At 40.8% G+C, this 25,195-nt stretch overlaps 2 protein-coding genes across 2 annotated transcripts; one reads left to right on the top strand and one right to left on the bottom strand.

Moving 5' to 3' along the window:
- The first annotated feature begins 99 nt into the window (after positions 1 to 99).
- On the top strand, positions 100 to 5,149 carry traip (TRAF-interacting protein). The gene is made up of 16 exons (XM_063910684.1): positions 100 to 288; positions 847 to 965; positions 1,054 to 1,111; positions 1,202 to 1,288; positions 1,439 to 1,478; positions 1,561 to 1,688; positions 1,782 to 1,876; positions 2,090 to 2,203; positions 2,313 to 2,400; positions 2,909 to 2,998; positions 3,103 to 3,191; positions 3,273 to 3,422; positions 3,546 to 3,591; positions 3,669 to 3,773; positions 3,875 to 3,925; positions 4,646 to 5,149. Exons 2-16 carry the CDS (start codon positions 868 to 870, stop codon positions 4,751 to 4,753), a joined length of 1,347 nt encoding a protein of 448 aa, XP_063766754.1. The 5' UTR covers positions 100 to 288; positions 847 to 867; the 3' UTR covers positions 4,754 to 5,149.
- Positions 4,929 to 24,599, bottom strand: grm6b (glutamate receptor, metabotropic 6b). The gene is made up of 11 exons (XM_063910682.1): positions 24,262 to 24,599; positions 22,114 to 22,706; positions 16,586 to 16,802; positions 15,009 to 15,144; positions 14,508 to 14,662; positions 13,960 to 14,100; positions 13,097 to 13,297; positions 11,620 to 11,759; positions 10,148 to 10,771; positions 9,762 to 10,073; positions 4,929 to 6,626 (listed from the first exon to the last, which is right to left on the bottom strand). The coding sequence occupies exons 2-11, from the start codon at positions 22,648 to 22,650 to the stop codon at positions 6,399 to 6,401; spliced, it is 2,691 nt and encodes an 896-aa protein (XP_063766752.1). The 5' UTR covers positions 22,651 to 22,706; positions 24,262 to 24,599; the 3' UTR covers positions 4,929 to 6,398.
- Between the last annotated feature and the right edge of the window lie 596 nt (positions 24,600 to 25,195).

Raw genomic sequence — 25,195 nt, 5'->3', positions numbered from 1 at the left:
CAAGCATTCAAAAGTATAATTTCAAGCACAAAAAGTGGCCGTAGTGTACATTTAGTAGCCTCAATTGAATTGAGAAAGTGTCCGTAGTTTACGAGCATCGCCTGAACGCAGCATTGGTTGCGTGTTTGCGTTTGAACGTTCAGCGCGGAAACGGAACAGCCATTGTGTTGCTGTTAGCTCAGGTCAACAGCGTCAGCTTAACTCGGCTAAAATGTCTTATTCCACACTGGACTAGGGATGCTTTATTCCACGTTTAAGTACATGCCATTCATTTAAAGTCTTCGTTGTGTAAGTATGACAATTGTTCTTATGGCAGCAAACGTTAACCGAAGCTAACTAGCTTTTAGCGTGGCCCAATGTTGACGACTGCAGGTGTGCTAACAACAGCTAACACTAACAGTACTGCTTTATCCAAACAATGTTCGGTTATGCTAAAGGAGAACATAACACTGTTTTTTTCGTCTAGTAAAGCGGCTGCTGTAACGTAACTGTCACTATGCCAACATTATATTTGATCTATTTAGTTTAAGTATTGTCAGTCCTGCACAACCCTCCGAATACGTTGCACATGTGTATACAAAGCTACCTTTTAAATATCTGCACATATTTCCATTTTTCTTAACAATACTGCACCTATTTTATTTTGTGAAATTATACTGTACGTAGATTTTTTGTATATCTATATTTCATGTAAATATTTGTCTATACTTTAATGTTATGGTAGTTTTTAAAACATTTGATCTTCTTTAACCCTGTTCATGTATGCACCATGGACACCAAGGAAAATTCCTCGTATGTCTGAATCTACTTTGAAATAAAGCTCTTTGTGATTCTGATTCATAACAGGGGGAACCCTGTGACAGCAAGATGCCTATCAAAGCATATTGTACCATCTGCTCCGACTTCTTCGATCACTCCAGAGATGTTGCTGCCATCCACTGCGGACACACTTTCCACTATGAATGGTACGCTTATACAGTTAGTAGTATGTAAAGCATTTAGATTCGGACACCTTTTTCAATGTCTATTTGTTCCACTTCTCCCTTTTCTTAGTCTTCTCCAGTGGTTTCAGACAGCCCCCACTAAAACCTGTCCACAATGTCGAAAACAGGTACAGTACTTTACACTATCAAACAACATAAACTGCTACCTGGACTGAATCACATTTCTAACCTAAATACTGTTGTGCACTAATGTGTAGGTCAGCACCAAACACATCATCAACAAACTCTTCTTTGACATTGGTGGAGAAGAGGAGGGCGACTCAGTAGACCCTGAAAGTTTGCAGGTAACAAACCTAGAGCATCTAGCCAAAAAAAAACGTTTCCAGATAAATTGTGAATGCTTCAGAGATTCTTGATACACGATTGTCCTTCTTGTCATTGCATCATCTGGATTTATTTAGCCTGTTTTGATTGTATGTTTTGCCCTTTCTTAGAACGAGTTGGCTCGAATGAAGGTGCTTTTAAGCTCTAAAGGTAAGAAACATTACTACTTATTTATTGTCTGAAGCCAGATTGTTAAGAGTAGTAGTTCATCATCTGTCTGATTACTTTTCAGAGCGAGACTGGCGGGACAGACAGAAGGTTTTGGACGGTTTGAAGGACACTGTGGACAAGCAGAAGAGAGACCTGGACAGTGTACGGAAAGATATTTCGGAAAAGGAGATGATCTGTTCTGCCCTCAGAGTAAGCTGTCTGGTCTCTCTTGTTTAAAACCAATATAACACTGACTCCTATTGTCTCTGCAATGCCCTATTTGTATTTTGTTGTTGTTGACAGAAACAGATGGCGTACCTAGAGACACAACGGAATGAAACCCAGGCTGCAAAGGAGGAAGCCTGCAGACTCCGGACCAGAATGAAAACCTATGAAAGGTATCTCCAGTCACGCACAAGTACTGTCATCTTGTAGTTGTTCTAGGTCACACGTTATTAATCACAATACTCACGTTATATCTCAACATCAGAAATATTTACCCAAATCCTTTTTTATTAAAGAAAAAAATCATTTCGTAATAGACTGTCCGCCTTCATTGTAAAATCAAGTCTTACCCTCGCTGTGCACTAATGCTGCTGCTTTGCCCCCAGCCTGGACGTGTTGCTGCAGGGCCAGAGGTCAGAGGTGGAGTCCATGATCACAGATATGGGAGTCAGCCAGGCGGCGGTGGAGCAGCTCTCCATCTACTGCATCTCGCTCAAAAAGTAAGACAGATAATTGTTCCTTCATTTTAGATCTTCAGTTCTTATTAATGCAACTTCCCTGTCCTGACTCACTGTTCGTTTATCTCCTTCCTTCCTTTTTTAAATATAGAGAGTATGATAATCTGAAAGGAGGCCTGAAGTCTTCTAACGACATGTGTGAGAAGCTGAAGAGAGAAGTGCTCTCCTCAAACAACAAGGTAACTTTATGTTAGTAGAAGGGCTGTGTGGAAAATGTAGGTTTAGCTTCTGTTGGGGTTTTTAAATATAGCTTTGAATCAGTCATTGTGTTGTAGATGCTCATAAACCAAAAACTCTACATTTTAACAAAGTGATTCAGTGGAGTAAATTAGTGTAAATCAACCCTTCTAGACTTTTTTGTGCAGCAAGCAAGAGAGCAAGCATGTCAAATCTAGTTCTGGATTAAGGCAGAATATTGTCGAACGTAAACACATGTTAAAATGATTCGAAATGTTGACTTTTGGACCTATAACGCTCTGGAGTTATCAGAAACGTTCAGACCACAGGAGTCGGAATAATGTTACACAACTACTCAAATCCAACCCTGGAAATAATATAATGCTTATATTAGTGGCTTTCAGCAGAATGAATAGTCAGCTAAATAAAAACCTTGATGTTAATTTAGAATTAGAATGTCAAAGTTTTGAATGTGTCATCTCTAGTTCAAAGACTTTGTCCTTCATATAGTTACAAAAGGCCTCCATGGAGGTGAATAAGACCAGAGACGACATGATGTCTCTGCAGAAAGATGTGGCCAATGCTGACAAAGAGATCTCTGTAAGTCAAATTCAACTATATATATATATATATGTATATTATTCATTACATTTGAAACCAAACAAAGTCCTGGTTGTGATTCCTGCATGTGTGTCCGTCCACAGAGTCTAAAGAAGAAGGTAGAGATTCTTCAGAGGACTCTGAGCACCCCGACGCGGACAAACGAAGCCCTGAGTCGATTCGTCTTTGAAAGGTTTGTCACCGAGCCTCCAGACTGAAATATCCACTCGCTTTGACATCATGTGATTTACCGATGAGGTGCGTGTCTTTTCAGCCCGGCCCCGATGGAGCTGAAGCAGCCTTGCCTCCGCTACCCTACAGACAGCGAGGACATCGACCTCAACATGACTTTCGACATCACTACGCCCAATCTGCCAAAGAAACCGCAGTTCCAGTCCAAGAAGATGCGGCTTGATCCTCCAGCGTGAGTTTAGTTAACTGTGTTGATCTGCTCTGACTGTGAGTTTACCTGGAGATAAGTGGTTTGGTGTACTATAAAGGAAGCAGAAATGTCTTTAATGTGTTATGATGTATGCTTTATTTTTAGGTCGACTTTGGCCAAACCCAACAAGAAAAGTTCACCGCTCACCAAGGTTTGTACATTTCACTCATTGAGGTCCATTTCCACATTAGTTGCACAGGTCTCACAGTTACCTTTTTCTTACCTCAGGCTCGAGACGAGGATGCTTCCATGGATTCTTTCTTTAAGAACTCCCTGCTCTTCAGAAAGAAGATTGCCGGTAGCATGTTGGACCCTCAGAGGAAGCCAGGAGTTGTACGTACCATGAAACCATCTCTTGCACTTAAGGTTGTGATTAATAAGTGTTTCATTTGTCCTTTTGCTAGTTTAACGAAAGAACATGTTTCTTGTTTCAGATGAGAAGTGGATACGACGGTTTGGGAGGACGTACTAAATTCATTCAACCTGTATCCTTTTTTTCCTGCCTTGTGGAATATATGTGTCAAACAGGTGTTTCCTGATTTATACTTTAGGTTTAATGTGTTTGTTGGACTTTTAAAACTACTGTTTTAAAAAGGATTAGGCTGAGCAGAGAGACAGCTGGCGTCTAGCCTGTGAACATAGCCAGATATTTCCCAAAGGACATGGTGGAGATTAAACCAGATTTCAAATATCCGACTACATTTGTCATAAATGTAACTAATGCACTTGTTGGCAACATTTTTCTCATAACAATGATATTGGTTGAGTATTACTTTGCCACCTAAATCCCAATCATCGATCCCTTAGTTATTATTACAATACAATAAAAACGCCAAAGGCCGTGAAGTATCCGTGACAATTACATTTAGGTTATAAAGGAAAAGCATTGATAGAAATAATTAGCATTTATCTTTTCTGGCTATCGGTAATAAAACAAATAAAACTACAAACATCTTGACATTGGGCTACCTCCTTTTGATGTAGCATTAGCTATGCAAGCTAGCATTTTGCTAACATTAGCTTCCTCAAGAGCCAACAAATTAGAATTCAATGTGTCCGGGTGTCAAGCCACATTATTTAACCATCTTCAACATTTTCAACATAGTCAACCCCTAGCATAGCATATCTAGGTGAAACAGGGTAGGGGAAAGTTGAGCATGATCAAAACATACTGCCTCATTCCTTAACCAAGCGCTCCCCTCCAGTCTGCTTTATCGGAGATTCGCCCGCTGATGAAAGCTAAAAGAAAAAAGGTGAGCAGGCCTCAGCCCAAGCTGGCAACCTGCCTGACTATGGACGGCTTCCTGGAGTAAGAGTTGACTTTTCTTCCCCTGGACGTGGAGTCTGAGAGCTGATGCTGCTGTGAGATGAGGCGTGTTTGTGCTGCACTGGCACACAGCCAGCCTGGCACACTGATGCTGAGATTTCGTTGACATCAACAAACGCTGCACATTTCACTTTTTTGTGTTGATTGAGACGTATGTGGAGACTTTGCCCTGCTTTTCTTGTTCACTCTTAAGTCTGTATGTGTGTGAGGCAAATGGACTTATTTGCAAACCACTGGGATGTCAGTGTTGTTGTTCACAAAGCATCTGTTGACTTCAGGTATTTCTAACGCGTATCAACATGTGTAAATACTTTGGATTTTTATTTTATTTTACATGTTTGTCCACATGTAGACAAACAAATAATAAACAATTTATTTTTTATTATGGTTTGTGTGGGGTCTACAAACAATTCCCTCTCGACTGTGCTTGTAGCCACAGCACTTCTCCTGCAGAGGGCAGTACAGACAGTGTTTTCTCAGGACAGTGAGCATCTCAGCCCTCCTGCACTCACTCTTGGGGGGGGGGGGGGGGTGGTGGTGTATTGCGCGTGTTAACTGCTGAAACCATTACAGAAGGAAATTCCTCAAGAAAAACATCCTAAACACCTTCAGTAAAACCTGAGTTCTGAAAAAGTAACAAAAAAGCACAAAGCAAATGTAATCCTGGCAAATAAGCAACTGTTGTGAAATTTGTTTGCAGAAATAAGAACATGAGGATTTTCATGGTACTAAATCAAGTTTTCTGACAAGGTTCCCATGCATGAACAAAACAGTAGCTTTGGCATTTTGCCTCCAAGGACATGGCTTGATTTTTTTTTTTAGACAATATAGGGAAATGCCAAACATTGTTTTCCACTGCAGAGAAGTAAAATGTACAGGTAAATATAAATATCCTGCTCTAATCACTCTATCCGGTTTCCACTGTAAAAAACCAGCTCTAATAATTGCATACATGACACTAATTTAAGTAAAAAGCTTTGTTGCGTTTGTGATTGGATGTCAAATGGCCCCTCTGTGGGTGATTATAGTGTTTCATTACACCGCCCCAAGGGAGTAAATCATCAGGAATAGAAGCGGGACATTTTAAAAGCCGGTTCCTTCCGGTGCAATCAGAAGAAAGTAGTCACGACACTCCGTACAAAACAATATTTCAAAACATTCATGTACACATAAAACACGATCCATGCAGTGCTCCTGGAGTAAACAATGCTCCATCGACCCCAAGGGCATCCACGTATATGAACATCCTGTAGGGCAAAGGTCGCCATTTAAACTTATTCTTCCTAAACAGCATTTCCCAGGGAAAGCTAAAACTAACACATCTCCTCGTCAAGTTGAGACGTAAACGTGAATGTGACTATAAAAAAAGATAAATATCAACGTCCTCCCAGTTCTCCTTTTAGTGTACCATAGCGTTTTTCTGTCTCCTTTTGTGCCTTAGTCCATATTTAGATCTGAGTTATCTAAATAAGTGTGCGAAGAAACGACATCCAGGAATGTCTTTGCTGGTATTTCAGTCCATAGTAAAGGGGAAGGGGAAAAAACAATCAAGCCAAAGCTGAAGTATATTCTCTTTTATCCTCAGCTGTCAGTGTGGGCTTGTGACTTGAGGTGGTGAAAATGTGGATTTTTTACTGTGATCTGTCCGGCACGATCTTGGACTCTCCGTTGGGTTTGTCGTTGGACTTGACGGACACGGTGGCCGCGGTGGCGACGGCTTTGAAGCTGCGTTTCCTCTTCTGGACGTTCTGCTCCGGGTGGAAGATGATGACGTAGACTTTGGGGATGTAGAGCATGCCCAGGGATACGGTGGCGCTCAGGCTCATGGACACCGTCAGGGTGGTGGTCTGGATGAACATCTGCAACAGACGGACACGGCGGGTCAGAAAGGTCACTACACGCACACATGCAGACACACACGCACACACACACTGTGGTCTAAAGTTACATTTTTCTGCAATTTGTTTTTTGACAGACTCGTGTTTCAAATGTCTTGTTATTTCTTCTTTCAACCTTCACCCCATTTTCTTTGTCAAGGTGTTGTATAAGACCTTCCAGTTTTATGAAAGTCAAAGAAAACATGTTTGGTGTTTGGTATTTAGTCATTAGATTATATTGATTTTAGTCAATCTAGTCTGGCCAGAATATCACCTGGCTTCTTTTACTCAAGGCTTTTTAACTTTAACTGAAGTAAGAGCACACAACTACAAACATAAATGCTACATTGGAGAAAGAACATGATAACCTAATTTTGCCCAACTAAAATAAGAGATTTACATTTTTCATTTGAACTACATTTTTGTCTTTTTTCGTCTATGATATTGTAGAGTTGGGCAAAATATCAATATTCTATCCATATTATGATATAAAACTACTTATAATCTTAACTTTTTTGTGTGTTTGTTTTCTTTCCATGGTTAAAAAAGCTGCATTAGGAAGATATACTTAATTAATTCCAAATTTGGACATTTTTTCATTGCAGCAGCATTTAAAACAAGTATTGCACCTAATTAGAAATTAAAGTGAGTAGAAAACAAACAATTATACATTTGAAATAGAAGATAAACCAGAAATAAAATAGAGTAAAATTGTGTATTTTCTGAATTTGCAGCTGTTTTCTTATTTGCCTTTAGTCCCTTATTCAGTTACGTGTCTTTTTATCCACAGTGCTGATGATTATCCTATCAAGAAGCAACTGAGGCCTTTATTTACAGTCTCCCACTCTGAAATCGACCTTGTTCCTGAAAGAAAAAAGCTTTTCTCTTCTGATAAAAAAAACAGTTTGGAAACATATTTTGTTATGTGGAATAAAAACATGTTGGTCTTGGAAAAAAAGGTTGTTCAAGAACATTTTTTGTCCTACTTTCTTTTATTAACACAGTTTTGGTCGCAGTAACTGAATTTATGTTTTATTTCTGCTAATTTCCTGAGTATCCTTCCGTGTTCGTTAAATAATAGATTTTTCATCTTGCACAGGTCCTCAAAGGTTGTCACAATACAGTCTTTACATCTTCCTCTCAGAGCACAGGAGGCAGTGTTTTTCCCCGTTAAATGATTTATGAAATGTAGTCAGGGAAAGGAGGCACTATTTATGGGCTTTGACCACATCTTCTCCTAACTGCTCGTCGTCTTATTGCAAAAATCCAACAGTAATAATGAGAAGTAACTTCTCCTGAGACCTGCCTCCGATAAATTATGAACTCATTATTCAGGCTGTACAACTCATAAATAAATGAAGCCATATGTGCCATAAATAAGATATATTTGTGGAATAAATTAGTCATAAATTGTACACTATCCTCAGCAGCAGAGCATCCTGGCATCTAACAGCATGTCCATACAGGATACTTCCTTTAGTCATACTCGTCACGCTTTTCACCGCTGACCTCTCCTTTAGAGAAAGGAGCTGTGGTGATTGTATTCATGTTTCAGCCCGAGGCAAGACAGGCTCAGGAACAGTGAATGGTTGTTCCCTATGTACAGTAAATACATCAGGCAGGTAACTCACCTTCTACATACAGTCTTTAACATGACGGGATATACCGTTTTCTTCAGCCAGACAAAAGTTAGCGTCTATATTTAGCTCTGTTTCTAAGTAATGATTAATTGAAAGGGATGGCTGATTTGGTCTGCGAGGGTCTCTACCGTCCCTTGGCTCATCTGACCTCCTTTCCCCCTCCCTTTTACTTAATTCCCTTCATTTCCATTCGGAAGAGGTGAAAAGACTTTGAAAGCACCTCAGGCTTTAATTGTTTCAGCCTGACTGATTCATAATACAGCTCTTCTATTAGTCAAAGCATATCTCTATTTTTTCAAATATTCCCCCAGCAGCTGCGTACTTTGTGACGGCAGAAATAGCCCACAAGCTGAATTAAACTCTGAGTTCAGTGGATGCAGGACGTCCTGTGAGTACAGCAGGAAGCTAATGTGATCCGGCAGACAGAAAACTCACATTTCACGTTGGATAATGGAGGAATTAACAAAGTCTTTTACTTTAAGTGTGTGTTATTGTGTGCTACATCATTTTGATTGGCAGGATTATTTTAAATACTGCCATTAGTAAAGAGCTTTACGGGAATGTAATTTCCCCAAGAGGGATTAATAAAGTCCCTATTCTTTTCTTAAATGACTGTAAGGGAATTAATGAGTTAATATTCATTTTGTAATTAATTAGGGACTAAACTTTAACCGATCAATTAACAGATTATATTATTAAGAAAATAATGATGTCATTAGAAATCTCACAAAAGGAAGAATGAATGAGAAATCATTTAAAGTTTATCCAGAGGTAGAACTTTATTTTCTAGGTACTATTATGTATTTGTAAAAGTAGAACATTTGCAATATAAAAGTTAAACAATGTTTTTTTTAAGGACTGCATGCAGGATTTGAAGTATAGAAATACGTGTGTGTCTGTAACAGAATATACTCAACTTATCTAGCATACAAAGTGTTCTTATTAACATACCTAAGTATCGTCCATGATTACTGAGTACAAAGTAGTATATAAACTTCTCCAGTCAAATGATTTGTATGGTTTTGCTGGCAGCCAATCACTGCAGTCGTTGTTCAAATGAATGCAACGTGTGATTGGCCAACAATGCAGCAGTTACAACCACAGTGGGATTGTGAGCAAACAAGTTTGGTTATTTTAACTTTGAGAATGTTTTTCTTTCTTTGGTTAGCTGGCCGGCTCTGTTGTGATTGGTCCACCGCTCTGAGATGTCCCGCCTCTTAGCCTATCACGTACAATATGTTGGAGTGCTAGCCAATAGGCATGTGAGGGTTACATCACTATGTTGCAGAAATAAACAAAGGATTCCAATGGAGGCATTTCAGGCATGGGGGGGGGGAGTGTGTAGGAGAGGAACTTTGGGATTATAGCATTTGCAGACCATTTACATGCACTAAAACCGATATAACACACCGTAGGAAAGGGAAACCCCAAAGAGCATACCTAGGCCCCTTGAATGAACTAACCCAAAATGACTCACCTTCTCTGTAGACTGCGCTGTGCCAAAGAAGATCGGTACGAAGGCCAGCCAGACGATGCAGGTCGTGTACATGGTGAAGCCGATGGGTTTGGCCTCGTTGAAGTTCTCAGGAACTCCTCTGCTCTTGATCGCGTACACGGTGCAGGTGATCATCAGTACGATACTGTAGCTCAGACACAAGATGAGCGAAAGGTCACCCATGTCGCATTTGAGCACTCCGCGGGCGAACTCTGGGTTTGGGGGCTTCTGCTCCTCGTAGTCGATGATGGTGTGAGGCGGGCTCACAGCAAACCAGATGAACACCCCGAGTAACTGCAGAGGAAGGTTTAGGCATTAGTTAGAGCTACAGCGACTCTACATGATGCCTGAGAGAAGCATCCACATACCTGCACTGAGATGAGTATAAAGGTGATAATCAGCTGAGAGCCGGGGCTGATGAATTTCGGGGGCGTCACCGCGACCTTGCCCTGCTCGAAGATACGGTAGATACGGTTGGTCTTGGTGAGCATGGCGGAGTAGCTGATGCACATGCCAAGCCCCAGCAGCAGCCTTCGGAGCGCACACACGCCTGTGCTGGGTTCGGCTATCATGAAGAAGGTGATGAGGTAGATGAGGAAGATGCCCGTCAGCAACAAGTAGCTGAGCTCTCTGCCGGAGGCCCGGACGATGGGCGTGTCGTTGAAGCGGATAAAGGTGACGATGACTCCGCTGGTAGCGAGGATGCCCAGGATGGCCAGGAAGACTGGAATGATGGCCCACGGAGAGCTCCACTCCAGCTTGATGATCGGCGTGTCCCGGCAGCCTGTGCGGTTCTTAAAGGGCCTCATGTTGAAGGGGCACATGTCGCAGCTGAACTCGTCCAGCAGATACTGGTAGCCGTCGCAGAGCTCGCAGTGCCAGCAGCAGGGAACGCCCTTCACCATCTTTTTCCTCTCTCCGGACTCACAGGGGAAACTGCACACCGACTCTGGGACCTTACGGTCACCACCTGACCACTGCATCTCCTCTGACTAGAGAAGATGCACAAACACACAGAAGTTGTTTTAATATACTTGAAATATAAAAGAATAGGCAAAGACTTTGTTAAAAGCTAATGACCAGGAAAACACTGTTCAGATAAAGCCCAATTTAAGCTACAATTTGATCATCCTCGACTGATTTCCTGGCCAAATTTCTGCAGATCGGTTGTGGTTTTAATGTAAAACTTAATGAGGGGGTCGTAGAAGTCGTGCTTCCATTCGTTCTTTTGTTTGTTGAGGATGCATTTGTCTACTTTTGAATACATTTCATTGGAGGTCGTTGTAGGTGGATAAAACTAAGAAGGCTACATTGAGAGTGAGCACCATGTTGTGGCCGGACTATCAAAGAGAAGAAAATGACACATTGATGAATTAATTATGCATAGTTGGAGCTGAAAATAAGCGGAGAAGATCAGTAGCACTGTGATATCTGTACGCTAACTACGTAGGTAAAGCAAGCAACTGATTAGCTTAATTTAGCATAAAGGCTAACAAGGAAACTGCTAGATTGAATCTTCTAATTGCTAATTCCAGGAAGTTTCTGCACCTAGCCAGGGAACAGTGTGACACATAACCCTCGGTAAAGCCAGAACGTGATGCTTTAGCACTGGTTTTCCTATGGATTGAATAAACAAGGTGTGTTAGTGTGCTGGCTTTAGAGGTTGGGGAAGGCTGATTCTGTAACAGAGACAGACTATGTGTTTTCCCTAATCTTCCATCTTTATGCAAAGCTAACTAACTGCAAGTTCTTGTCACATGGTTGGAAAACAGAGAGGAGAATGGTTTCAATCTTCATCTAAATGTAAAATTGTCCTTCACTTGGGCCAAAAGATATTTACATTGAGGCGAAGGTGGTTTGTCCACTGGCCGATGACCTTGTAGCCGGGGTTGCTGACATTGGACAGCTGATACTGGAAGATGTCGTAGCGACCAGGAGCGTCTCCATTTTCATTGAACATCACTCCAGTTCCTGCGCTGCCTGTTGGAAAGAGATAGAGTTTTTTATCAGTGGTGTAAAATAACTCAGTACATTTACTCAATACCGTACACACGAGTACTCTGGTAGTTCTGCTTTTACTGAAATACACAATCTGAGTACCCTCCCACCTCTAGTTTTTATGAACCAAATAAAGCGAAGAAGTGAGTCAAAGGAGAGGAGAAACTCAAGCTCTCTAAGCAGGAGACATGCACCCCCATCTTCAGTGGTGGAGAAAACTCCCACATGCTGTTGAATACATCTTGTGTTTGATTCCTTCAGTGTTGTGCAGTCATGTGGAAGCTGAGTGCAGGAGGCTCTTTACTGAAGGCTTTCGTCCATGCTTACAGTCTTTCAGTGCACTCTGCTCTGTTGCCCTAACGTGATTGAATGTTCCTCTCAGGTCCCTGCAGGCGCTCAATCAGAAAATCTTTCATACAAACCAAGGTCATCCAGCAAGAGGAGAGCGGTAAATAGGATGCTTTCACAGAACATCATTTTTTTTTCTCTTCTTCCAAGCTGTGACTTTTTTTTATAAAAGACAAGGATGAAAAGCGGGAGCGGTGTGTATAGGGGAAGAGCAAGGAGGCAGGCCTGGGGAGAGGACGTTCTTTGAAGAAATGCCCTTTGTTCTGTGGCTAGGTACATTAGCAGGAGCAACTCAAGGCTTCCTGCTTGAAGCTGACCTCCCTTACACTGTTTTCTTTTTTAAATGTACTTCTTTTCAATCTTTCTGCTGTGACAGGAGCAGTGGTTAAGCAATGCTTTCGCCAGAATAAATCACAAATCTAGCTTTTGATTTGATGAATATAAATGAAACTATCTTGAATCAGACTTTGCATAAGAAAGGAGAAAAAACCCAAAGGTTAAAAGTCAAGAAATCCATCAAAGTGTATATATATATAGCCCAATATCACACCTTTGCATTTTTCTCAGGGGGCTTTACAGTTAGTACAGAATACAACACCTTCTGTCCTAAGACCCACGCATCAGCAAGGAAAAACTCCCAAAGAAACCCCACAGTTAATGGGGAAGAAATTGAAGAAACCTCAGGGAGAGCAACAGAGGAGGATTCCCTCCAAGGACGGACAGGCGGGTAATAGGTGTTGTGTGTGTAAATTGAAAAGATAATACATATAAAACATCGGTCCAGATGCTCAAAAAGATCAAGTGTCTATAAATATATAGACGGACGGACGGATGGACGACAGCTTTAAATCAAAGAGTAAAATCTATCCTGTGAGGTAGTGTAACTAGGCTGCAATATGTGCAAATTGTTCATGAAGCAGTGAGTTCTCTGCCAGCCAGGAATAATAATAAGTATAATATAAGAAGCCTACCATTGAAGCTGACTGAGCGGATGTAATGGAGCAGCATCCGACCTTCCACAGGGTCCATCTTGTCGCAGATGCCCATGTATCCGGGACACAGATCCATGTGCATGCTGTGTAAGGCGTGGGCCATGGCGTACACAGCGTCAATCACAAACTGCACCTTGCCCTCCTGTTCGTACTGAGAGTGCTGAGCAATTCTCTCCTCACCTGACAAAGTGACAGCAAGAAATTAGGGAAAGATCTAAACTGCTCACAAACACAGAACTTGGCAAAAAGTGGCATAGCAGGTAAAGAAAAGAGGCATACAATAATAAAGACTAAGCTATCTTATTAAATATAGAGAAGAAAAGCACAGATGAGTAATAAAAGAAGAAGAAGAAAGACAAATAGGTACACATCCATGGCTAAAAAAGAGCGGTCATTTAAAGAACTAAGTCACATATTAGGTGTTGAGCCCACAGTTAATGTGGAGAAATGCTACTTTATGCTTCTACTTCACCACTTTTGCAAGGGAGAAATTGTAAATTACTCCACTACATTTATTAAACAGCTTTAGCTTCTTGTATCGAGATGAATCCCCAAAAATTAAACCAGTGCATTAACTCTTTAAGTCAAAAAAGAGTCAAATTATTGACATTTTTTGCAAAACTTCAATCAGAAAGATATTATCTAGAAATGTCACATATAAAAATATAATTACATACACACATAAAGACAAGGATTACCTTTACGTTTTGTACTTAAAGTGTATTTTACTTAAGTAAGATTTTGAATGCAGGACTACAGTATAGTATTTTGCCAGTAAGGTATTTTCAATTCTTCCACCTCTAGTCATTTTCATCCTGTACTTCAAACTGCATCCTGCTTACCTGTACATTTCCTTCTACCAAGTTCATACTTGATGCCAGGGCGGGTCAGCTTGCACTTGAAGTCGTCCTCCCAGAACTCGGCAAACCAGATGTTTCTTCGGTTGTTTTCTAGCGATCTTGAAGTGAAGTACTGGTCGAACCCTGAAAGATTTCACAAAGCAGTAGTACTCTTATAATAGCTTTTAAATCCATTTCATTTGTATGATCTCACATGCATTGGTCTCAAATTGTTGAATTATTTCCTTTTCTATAGTTTTTTGTCTACACTTTGGATAACACTAGCCTGTACGAAATTGCTATTCAAACAAAGATTGATTGATTACTATCAGTACACCAATAATCATAATGTGCTGAAATCAGGGAATAAAATCAGAACTTTTGCACAGTGAAATATGGCTATGACCTAATTTCCTCATCTTCTTTAGCTACCACAGACTTATCAAACATCAATAATTTCCTTTATATGTAGCATTGGTATTAGACTCATCCATCAATGTCAAGTGACGCTATTTCTAATATTCCTGTTGCATCCAGTTGGTTTTCCCTACCGTCGATAGAGGCTCTTTTTGGCAGGATGGTTACAGCGCCCTCGGCCACATCCTCCTGGTCCTGAATGGGGGAACTTTTGGCTCCCCAACTGTCGGAGCCAACAAACAGGAAGTGGCCTGTCAGGTTGGCGGCTTTGGCTGTCTGCAGCACCCGTCTGAAAGAGGATGAAAAACACTACATCATACATGTTTTTCATAATGCTCTGTGTTTTACAACTAAACAGAGGTGGAGGAAGTACTCAGATCTTGTAATTAAGTAAAAGTAGGAGTACCAGAGTGTAGGAATACTCTGCTACAAGTCAAAGTCCTGCATTCAAAATGTTACTCAAGTAAAAGTACAAAAGTATTGGCATCAAAATATACTTCAAGCACCACAAGTAAAAGTACTCATTATGCAGAATGGCCCGTTTACTTAGTTACTTTACTCCACTGATATGAAATGCTATTCTTTATCATCCGTCTATTTTTCTTTAACATGACGTGCAGCAGAGCTTGACTCACTTGATGTCGTCCTCGTTGGCGAAGATGATGACCCCGCGAGCGTTAGACGTCTCCATCAGTCTCTTGATGATCTTCTCGAACTCCCCCGGTCGGGGCTCTCTGGGAATCTTTATGGACTGTGCAATACAAATCCCCCCTGTGGGAGAGAGATCGGAAATGTGTTAGCATTGCTTCCCTGTTTTTCTCCCTTTATTTCACAATAAAATAATTACAGCCTATAACTCCTATCAATGATCAATAACCTTAAAAATAAGCCTACATTTTATATTACAAAAAGGACGATACAGCATCTGGATATGAATTTAGTTATTCACGTTAACCTTTCCATCAGCCTTATAGCATGCTACCACGGTAAACTAATAGTTAACTATGTAAACCTCCTATCAGAGGCCGTTTAGGGATAAAGCATCTTTGATTGAAGAGTATCACCAATACTTTGTGTGCACGTTGGCTTGCTGCAGTAGCCTTTAGCTCAAAGCCGTGAAAGTGGATAGCCTCACAGGCTTGCTAGCATGATCGTGGACTGGTATGTTAGCTCTTTGATGAAGAGCATCGGACTCAAGTTTTAAAAACTAGGAAACAGGACTAAACTAGGAGGCGTATCAAACAGTTAAGACCTCCTTTAAGGCCATAACCTTACTTTGTTTATCCTTCCCTTGATTTATTCCAAGTTGAATGGCTTGTCATTGGCCTGTGCTACACTTTCCCACCAAGATTCATAAAAAATCAGGCCAGTAGTTTTTGTTTAGCCTGCTGACAAACAACGACCTCTACTAGTTGTTTATTATCAACATTGAGTAAGAACATAAACGGTGACACCAAAAATGAACAGCAATGCCAGCAATTTTGAGACTAGCTAATATTAGCATGCTATGCTAACGTACTGACGTGTTCACCGTCTTAGTTCATTTTTTCAGCATGCTAACATGTAGTTATCACCACTGAGCACAAAGTAATGATGGAGCATTAGACCTAAATAAAAATAATAGGAAACATGTGATGTTTGAAGACCTAAGGAATTAACTAAAGCTGTAAAAAAAAATCACTTTTAGGTGAACCTTGAATGTCTGTAGGCCTACCACATTTTACGGCAATTTTTCCAAGAATATTATGTGTTTATTATTAGTTTTACTGAAAAAACACACATTTAAACCCCATGGGGGCACTAGGTGAAAGGTCAGGTGCTCACCAGAGTCATTTACATTTCTCCTCTGGAGATCATTAATATCTGTAAAAAAAAGGAATGGTAATCCATCCAATCATTTTTTGGATATTTGAGTCTGAACCAGACTAACGGACTGCTCGTGGTCCACATCCTGACATAGTGATGACCTGTCCAGCATTGTCAATTATTGATATGCAATATGAGTATGATCCTTTAATGATATGAAATCTGAACCCTCATCTGAGCTTTTAAACCCATATGAGGCGGTGACTTCTCTTTGCCCTGTTACTTGTTGTGTATTAAAGGATTGTTGTTTCCTATTATAGTCTTTTAATGAGTGAGAACAGCGCGGCTTGATGAATCAGAAATCCCTCATTGTCCCAGAAGTGAATTCAAGTTCATAGAGCCAGACCTGCTTCTCTGGATATTTGGAGGAAGGCGTCGACGCCGCTCTCTCCGTAGTTTCCCTCCGAGGCCAGCGTGGAGACGTAGTTCCAGCCCATGGCTTTGACTATGTCCAACATGGCCTGGGCCTGGTAGGAGTCCGGAGGCACCACACGGGAGAAGAACTCGTAGCGACTTTTGTCGCTCAGCTCGGGGGCAGTGGAGGCGTAGCTGATCTGGGGGATCTGAGACACACGATAGGGTCAGTGATGACGAAAGAGCCCGGTCAACGGGAAAAAACATCAGCAGCACAATTAGGCCAATATGTGGTACCAAAGATAAAAAGGAATGACAAGAAGAGGCAGTGGACCGTATCGGAGGATGATGCACCACTTACTCACTGACAAAACCTTATCAGTCTAAACGCAGACTTTCTGTATTAAAACTAATGAGTTTTAGTGCATCAAAACCCCAAACTGTGGCTTTCATAGAGAGCGCTTTGCTTGAAAAGCTTGTGTGAATCTCAGAACTGAGGCAACTTCAGATCTGTTGGATCAAGCTGAGCGTATAGATAACGTCATAGTGAATACAGATGGTGGGACCCACAGCTGTAAAAGCATTTGTTTGGAGAAAAAAAGGATGAGAAGATTAATTTACTGGTGTGCTAGTTCTTTAATGACACAGTTTATGCCGACAGTCTCCATCCTGACCCCGCTAATGCCGGTCCTCACAGCGTGGCTTAACATAGCGGGCACTCCGGATGGGGTGAGCAGAGAAAGGTAGACACAAGGGGTAGTGAAGGGAGAAGGAGAGAGGAGCGAGAGAACCATTTCACAGATTATCTGGAAGGATTATAGGGGTTTTAGTCAAATTACGTTAAGCACAGAGGGAGAGACAGAGATCAAGAGAGTATGAAAAGGTTAGCATTTCTCAGCTGTAAGCCATACAATATATTTAATTCTGATGGCCACATGTGTTGACCCTGCCCAGTCGAATCTTACTGGTCATCCTCCACTTCCCTGACCACGACTTCATAAAGGTTTAAGCTTTACAGAACAAAAAAAACATCCATCACCATTTCAACTTTTACAGTTCTTTAAGTGTCCGGAGGAGATCTTTTTGGTTTACACATTAGGCTTGAACAAGAGGAAACGTAATCCCCTCCAAATTAATCCCATAGAAGCATCTGCACCAATTCACTTTCTAAAATCAATGAGCCGTATCAGTTACACAGGGATTCATTTACAATGAAGTGCTGCTGAATTCTTCCTCACTATCAAGAGTAGGATGGAAACCGTCCAAGATATTCCAGGATCCACGCCAAGGAAATATGATGGTTTGATTAAACTTTACCAAGCAGGAGTGTGTGCTGGGTACTAGATAACGATGTTATGACAAGGATGAATTTTTAATGTGTCAAAGGTTAAAGGAAACTGATTTGAATCAATGATTTCCTTTATCAATTTGCAGCAGACCTATAGGAGAATGAACTTAACTACACAGACTTGCAGATGATGATTCAGTGTAAGGCTTCGATTTTTAGATTGTCATCGCAATGTCAAATAAACACATTGCAAAAGACTATAGCATGTGACACTGAAGTAACCGGGTTTGTTTCTTATTGGGAACCTTTGTGATCAGTTCAATCTTCAATTAAAAACATCTGGAAATACTTAACGATCCTTGTTTTATCCAACAAGCAATTTTGGGGAATTTAGTACCTCTGAAAACATGAGAACTGAGTACACAAAAATATATGTTTATATATCAGAAGTAACGTCTTCATCCTGATATTCAACAATATTATCAGATATTTTGTACCTATCATGGAAACCTGTGTTGAGATGGTGTTAAAAAAAATTGGATGATATTTAATAAGTTGCATAATTTATCTGATGATTGTTTTGAACAGTAATTACCAAGACCGTTCAATTACTTAAACTGAAAAACATAGAAATGTAGACTTATTTACAAAAAAGAAAAGCAGAACATCCTTAAAATAACTTCCTCATAATCAATAAAAAATAGATCTCTTAGTGAGTGAATTTACTGTTGGATGAACTGAATCCCCCTTTATTTCACAAGCTTAACTTTTGATATAAAGCAAACATTATATGATATGAGTTGATATCTGCTACACATATACTGTACAGATTTCCCTAAAACTGCATGTGTGGTTGAGGCTGAAACCTGCACTGTTCTGGCTGTGAGCGCGATGCTTATTTTGGAGCTCTAATTGAGATGAAGTGTTTAAAAAAAGTATTGGATGATATTAAAAAAGAATTGCATGGTGCATTTGTGGCTGCGAGGAAGTACGGTCTTCTTTCAACCTGAAGGTTCTGGGTTCAATCCCAGCCAGAGCAGTCAACATGTCGATGGCGAGATACTGAACCCTGAGTTGCTCCCGATGGCCAACGGTGTGTGAGTGTGTGTTTCCAGAGCAAGTGGTTCTGCTCTACGTGAATGACTCGTAGTATGTAAAGTGCTTTGAGGGGTCGAAAAGACCTGATGAAGCACTATATAAGTACAGACCATTTATTTATAAATAGGTCTACAACTAATAACGGTTTTATTATCTTAATATATTTGATGATTGTTTAGTACATAAAATATCAAAACGTGCAAATATTAGTGAACATAAAAGTAAAAACATGTATTTCCACATTGTTTTAATTAAATTGCTTATATTGAAATGTATTAAAATGCACAGTGATATAAAAGAAAGACAATTAAACAGCTGGGATACCCACCAATAATAATGAAAAGAGTGAATTAACTGTTGGAGCTACTGTATACCCTGCAATTTAACAAGCTTAGCCGTCGATATAAAGTAAACACTGTATTATTTAATATCTGCTACACACACTGTACCGTTTTGACTTATATGAAAACTAGGCAGGCTGAAACAGCATGTGTAGTAGAGGCTGAAGCATGCTCAAACTCTGGCAGTGAGCAGATGTTCAACGTAAAGTGAGCATCAGAAGTATCTGCAGAGCGGAGAGCAGCACATATGGACAGTAGGAGGAAACATACCATTTAGATAAATCTGCGACCCTGTCCCGGCTACAAGTTGCTGTTATCCACGAACCAAAGCCATCGCGCTGCCCTGATGCTCTATTTTCAGCCCTTGGTCCTGAGCTGCTGAGAGGGGCTTAGTGGAGGGTGGGATCTATAATTCTGTAGTTAACATCTGCCCTGTATGGATGCATCCTTCGCTCTCAAGCCAACATCCTCACTCTGAAGAACACCGCAACAAGTAGGGATACCTGGTTGCTCTTTTTTTCTTTCACGTTAAACACATTTGGCCAATTTAAACCCCAACAGTAGTTACATTTTTCAAGACTTTCTGTCAGTAAGTCAACAACAGCATGTCATAAAGTGGGATTTACATAGATTCAATGTCCCATGATCGCTATAAGCGGTGTAATCAATTATCAAAGGTCAATCATCTGTGCATGGAGGGAAAAAAACTACAATGAACACAACACGGATTAGCCAGTGGAGGCCACACATGAAAAAGGATTTAAAATCTCCTGTATTGTATGTGTCTATACATCACTGAGGGGAATATGTGCAATGTAACCAATCAGAAAATCCAAAATGGTGAGCAGATGATGTGATTAAATGTGAGGCGAACACTTAATTAGGATCGTAAAGTCCATAGGCGAATCCCAATTACATCTCACTGTGTTCATGCTCCAAAATGAAGACCAAATTTAATGATGCCCCCCCCCCCCCCCCCCCCCATTCATCATCCAAGTGGATAAAATTATTAAATGAATGAGACCGTGCTGCTGTACATCTTCAGCGGTGGGCTAATTCAACAGCACAAGCATGAAGAAGTTAGTTCATTAAATAGAATCATCAACTGGTTAAGAGCCAAAAGCAAAGTGTGTGTGTGTGTGTGTGTGTGTGTGTGTGTGTGTGTGTGTGTGTGTGTGTGTGTGTGTGTGTGTGTGTGTGTTTGCCTGTGTCTGTGTGTTCAGTCTCATACTGTAGTCCTGTTTCTGTGACTGCTGTTACTAAGATGTTCAAAACTAAACATACAAAATATCAGGGATGTATTTCTGACAGTTGCTCTCTTTTTGGCACAGTCTCTCCTACTTGAACTCCCAATTGTGTGTAAATGAAATTAAAACCCTATTTGTGCAAAGTGTTCTCGTATGACACATTTCATGTCTTTTGAAAACTCGTTTTTTATGTTGTGATTTTGTACGAATGCCCAACAACAAAGGTCGTGCGTGCTGAGAATGTTGATTCAACAACAGGCCCCCAGGTCGGGGACCAGTGCTTTCGCTCGTGCCTTTTATTTTCTCTTTTATGAATAGATTAAAAAGAGACCTCAGAGAGGGATAAAGGCTTTCACCTGGATTCACCCGTTCAGCTTACATACTGAAAAAAGGCAACCACGTTGAATATTATCTGCCCAATAAATATCCCTCAGTGGTTATCACGACCACTCTGGTGCTTAACCACAGCAAACTGCTCCTACCAGCACCAACACACAAAAAAACGGCGGAGAAAACAAAGTACATTTAGTCAAGTATTGTACTTTTTGGACATAGTTGTACCTTATTTGAGTATTTTCATTGAATGCTACTCTGCTATGCTTCTACTCTACTTCTACATTTCAGAGGCAAATATCATACTGTTCAATTACACATTTATTTTAACATAACATATAAATACATGATATGCTGGTATGGTATCATGGAGTACTGTTCTACTGATCTATACAGTATTTCAAGTATCTAAATTTGGTCCACATTGACAAACTACAATACCAAAATGCTATACATGTGTAAAAACAGGATAAAGTAATAACTATGATAATAAGACACTGTGAAAAGATCCATTCAATTTACTTTAAGTACTCTTACTTTTGATAATTGAGGTACATTTCGCTGATGATTCTTCCGTTATATTTGATCGAATTGGGTCATTGAGGTCATTTTACTTTTTGTACTTTAAGTAAATGTTGATGCTGATTGTTTTTAGCTATTTCTTAATGATCAAATACATTGAAAGCAGGACTTGTAAAGGAGTACTTTAAGACCATGGTATTTGTACTTTTACTTAAGCAAAGGATCTGAGGATTCAGGCAACTTTGGGATTTTAGCATTTGCAGACCATTTACATGCACAGAAATCTATTTAACACACTACAGGAAAGGGAAAACCCCCAAAAGCATTATAGGGCCACCTTAAGTTTACCCTTTAGGATGTGAGTATTTCTTCCAACTCTGGGTTTGAGAAAGCATCCTGGTCCTAATTAGTTTGTTAATTTATGTAACACTACATACATGTCCCCTGACTTCCTCCTTTGCACCCGTCATAATAACTGCGACCACTACAGGTTGAAGCTTCTCTTCTTGTATTTATAACATGGATTCAGAATTTGAATAACGGCCTTCTGAACATACTAGGTCTAGCTGCCGCTTCTAACCCATGCTGTAACTATGGGGCTGATAACACCCATTCAATCAGCTAATACCATTTGATGAGGATTAAAGAGGACGGTCTGTTTTTAATGGAGAACAGGTGAAAGAAAACTCACCGCAAACAGTCTGAGCACGTTGGCCACCATGATGGACACGGAACTGCCCGACGCCCCGATAACCCCGGCCACCCTCTCTGGTTTGGGGATGATTGGCGGCTCCCCGTTTGAGCATCGCACGTCTGAGTTGTCCTTCTGGATGAGGGCCTGGACGAAGGTGAGCGACTGCTCCAGGGCGTAGGTGTCTCTGGAGCAGGTGTCCAAGATCCGGGCCCCCAGAGTGATGTTAGGCAGCAGGTCCGGGTCGCTGTTGATCTGGTCCAAGGCGTACAGCATGGCCTCCAATCTGTGGATCCCCTTCTCTCTCTTGATCTCCCCGCAGGGCACACCAGCAGGGCCCCGAGAGTGCATGGGGAAAAGCCCGCCCAATTTGATGTCGCCCTCGATTTTGATGGACTGGGGCTGGTTGCCCTGCTGGGCCCACACACCTGGGCTGGTACCCACCAGCAGCACCCACATCAGCTGAAGGCATGTTCGATACCTGAAAGGTGAAGTGAGCCAGCAGAACCAATGGGATGAGCGGGCCTCTGATGTCATGATGATGACCAGCAGATGTACTGACAGGACCGGGCCACTCCCTCTACCTTTGACACCTGAGGGCAGGAAGACAGATCAGAATATCAGTAGCTAGAGTGTCTTTTTTATTTTTACTAAGAGATCTGCAAATGGTCCAACTACTATTCCAAATGACCTTAATAAATAACTTTAAAGGGGCCATATTGTGCTTCTCAGGTTTCATATATTTGTATTTGTGTCTCTACTGGGACATGTCTCCATGCTTTAATGTTCAAAAAGCTCTATATTTTTCTCATACTGCCTGTGCTGCAGCACCTCTTTTCACCCTCTGTCTGAAACCAGAGCCCAGTCTACTCTGATAGGTTAGCTGGCCGGCTCTGTTGTGATTGGTGAACCGCATAGAGATGACCCGCCGTTTATTAGCCTGTCCAGAAAATGTGTTGCACTGGCCAAAAGAAGCCAGAGTGTTACATAGTGATGTCATTATGTCAGTGAATTAAAGAAAGGACTCCAATGGAAGCTTGTTTTATGTTTTTTTTAATTTAATGACTATTTTTAAATCAATTTATAATGTGTTTCCACCTTCCGTTAAAAGGTGTTATATAAACTTGCCTTGCCTCTTCACGCAACTTTAGGATTTTAGCCTTTGCAGACCATTTACATGCACAGAAACCTGTATAACACACTACGGGAAAGGAAATACCCCAAAAAGCATGATAGGGCCCTTTTAGTTCACCCTTCAGGCTGGAAGATGGATACATCAATCACTTAATCAAATTACTTCTTTTTCATATCAATGGGAAGTATTTCTTTTAGATGGTATTTCACCTTTCTGCAAAAGGAAATTTGCACTGAAGGAATTACAATGAATCCAGGATATTAAAAAAAAGATAAGAGGAAATTTGATCATTATCAGGTGAACTGATGTGTAAATGCTCACTAAAATAACTGTAAAAAATGTATGACCGTTTTTACAAGTTTCCTTCAGCAATCTGTTTAAGCATTATAGATCCAAACTGAGCAAATATAAGAAAAGACCGGATATAAGGTCCACATGTATTCATCCTTAAAGAAGGCTGCGAGACTTCAGACAGCATGCAGGACGACACTGAGTGAATATTGGATGCTTTTATCGCCGAGAGCTGAGAGCCCATGATGGAAAACACTATAAATTTTGCAAAACAGAAAACATCAACTGAGCCATCGCAGCATTTCATGCTCCAGAGGATGGTGCAGGTTAATTTTATCTGCATGAGGAACATTTTTAAAAAACCTACAAAACAGAGATCCCACAGACTGTGACAGGAAAAATTAAGCGTTACAATTTATGTCATATTTCCAGGCAGAATATACCTCAGGAAACTAGTATTATATCCAAATATCTAATATGAAGGAAATCCAAATGAAAAAATGTGCATGCTTGTTCAAATTGCATCGCATACTTCTTTTTATTTTAACACTTAAAATCTTATTTGGATTCATGGAAATTTGCTGAAAAGATTTTCAAAATAAGAGCACAAATCTACATAAACGCTTTCAGACATTTGTTCCTGTAGAAAATACGTTCATATCCAACCTGCCAGTGGAGACATTTCCTGAGTATCATTTGAAACATATGAAATGACTTCTTACCTGCCCATTCTTCATTGACCGCTCTCGATTTTATCCATCACATGCGTTTTCCCAACAGGCCTCCCATCCATGGTCCTAAATGTGATTATATATATAAATATCTAGAGGCAAGGCTCTCCTCTCTCCACCAAAAGTAAATCCTTTATCATCTCAGACAGCCGCCGTGCACTCTCACAAATAAACAGAACAAAAACAATGGTTAAAGAAGAAGAACTCAAATGAAATCTTGTCAGGCTTCAGGGTGAAGTGTCAGGATCCGAGAAAAGTGGAGGAAAAAGAAAACATTACAGCAGTGAGATTCTACAAATCACCGCCAAATCCCTTAAAAGCTCCCTCTCTCTCAGTCTTTTTCCTCTGTGTGCATCTCTGTCCAGGCACTCCCCCCTCTCCCTCTCTCTCTCTCCCCCCCTCCGCTGAACTCTCTCCTTGCTCGATCTCTCGGTGCACTAATGGCCACAGATTGGGATTATCATGCAGGCGTCAGTGAAGAAAGCACTAGGTGGACGACTAGCCCGCTTCTTTTTTCATGCAGCTGAACCAAATGCTCAAGCCCCCACCCCCTCTCACTTTGAGAGATTAGATGAGCAGCGATTTGATTCATACTCTCACATGTACACACATTCACAGGCCACACACACACACACACACACACACACACACACACACACACACACACACACACACACACACACACACACACACACACACACACACACACACACACACACACACACACACACACACACACACACACACACACTCTTTCTTCCCTCACACACACACCTGTCAGCACTGGCACAATGGTGGAGCATATCAGAGCGCTAAATAGGTCTCTGCACCACAGAATGCATCTGGATTAGATTTATTATTGATTTTATTTGGTACCCTGGGAAAAGAAGCACCTCCCCAGCTCTGTATCAGTTTGCAGCTGTCA

Source organism: Eleginops maclovinus, chromosome 20 (genome assembly GCF_036324505.1).
Source record: "Eleginops maclovinus isolate JMC-PN-2008 ecotype Puerto Natales chromosome 20, JC_Emac_rtc_rv5, whole genome shotgun sequence".
NCBI lineage: Eukaryota > Metazoa > Chordata > Actinopteri > Perciformes > Eleginopidae > Eleginops > Eleginops maclovinus.
This window is presented reverse-complemented; position numbering and strand designations above follow the sequence as displayed.

Coding starts and splice junctions, on each gene's coding strand:
- traip (XM_063910684.1), top strand. CDS start 868: ATGCCTATCAAAGCATATTGTACCATCTGCTCCGACTTCTTCGATCAC. Junction 1,289..1,438: donor TAGACCCTGAAAGTTTGCAG/GTAACAAACCTA, acceptor GCCCTTTCTTAG/AACGAGTTGGCTCGAATGAA. Junction 3,192..3,272: donor AGTCGATTCGTCTTTGAAAG/GTTTGTCACCGA, acceptor GTGTCTTTTCAG/CCCGGCCCCGATGGAGCTGA.
- grm6b (XM_063910682.1), bottom strand. CDS start 22,650: ATGACATCAGAGGCCCGCTCATCCCATTGGTTCTGCTGGCTCACTTCA. Junction 15,145..16,585: donor CCAAATATCCAGAGAAGCAG/GTCTGGCTCTAT, acceptor TCTCTCCCACAG/GGGGGATTTGTATTGCACAG. Junction 14,101..14,507: donor AAAAAGAGCCTCTATCGACG/GTAGGGAAAACC, acceptor GAAATCTTTCAG/GGTTCGACCAGTACTTCACT.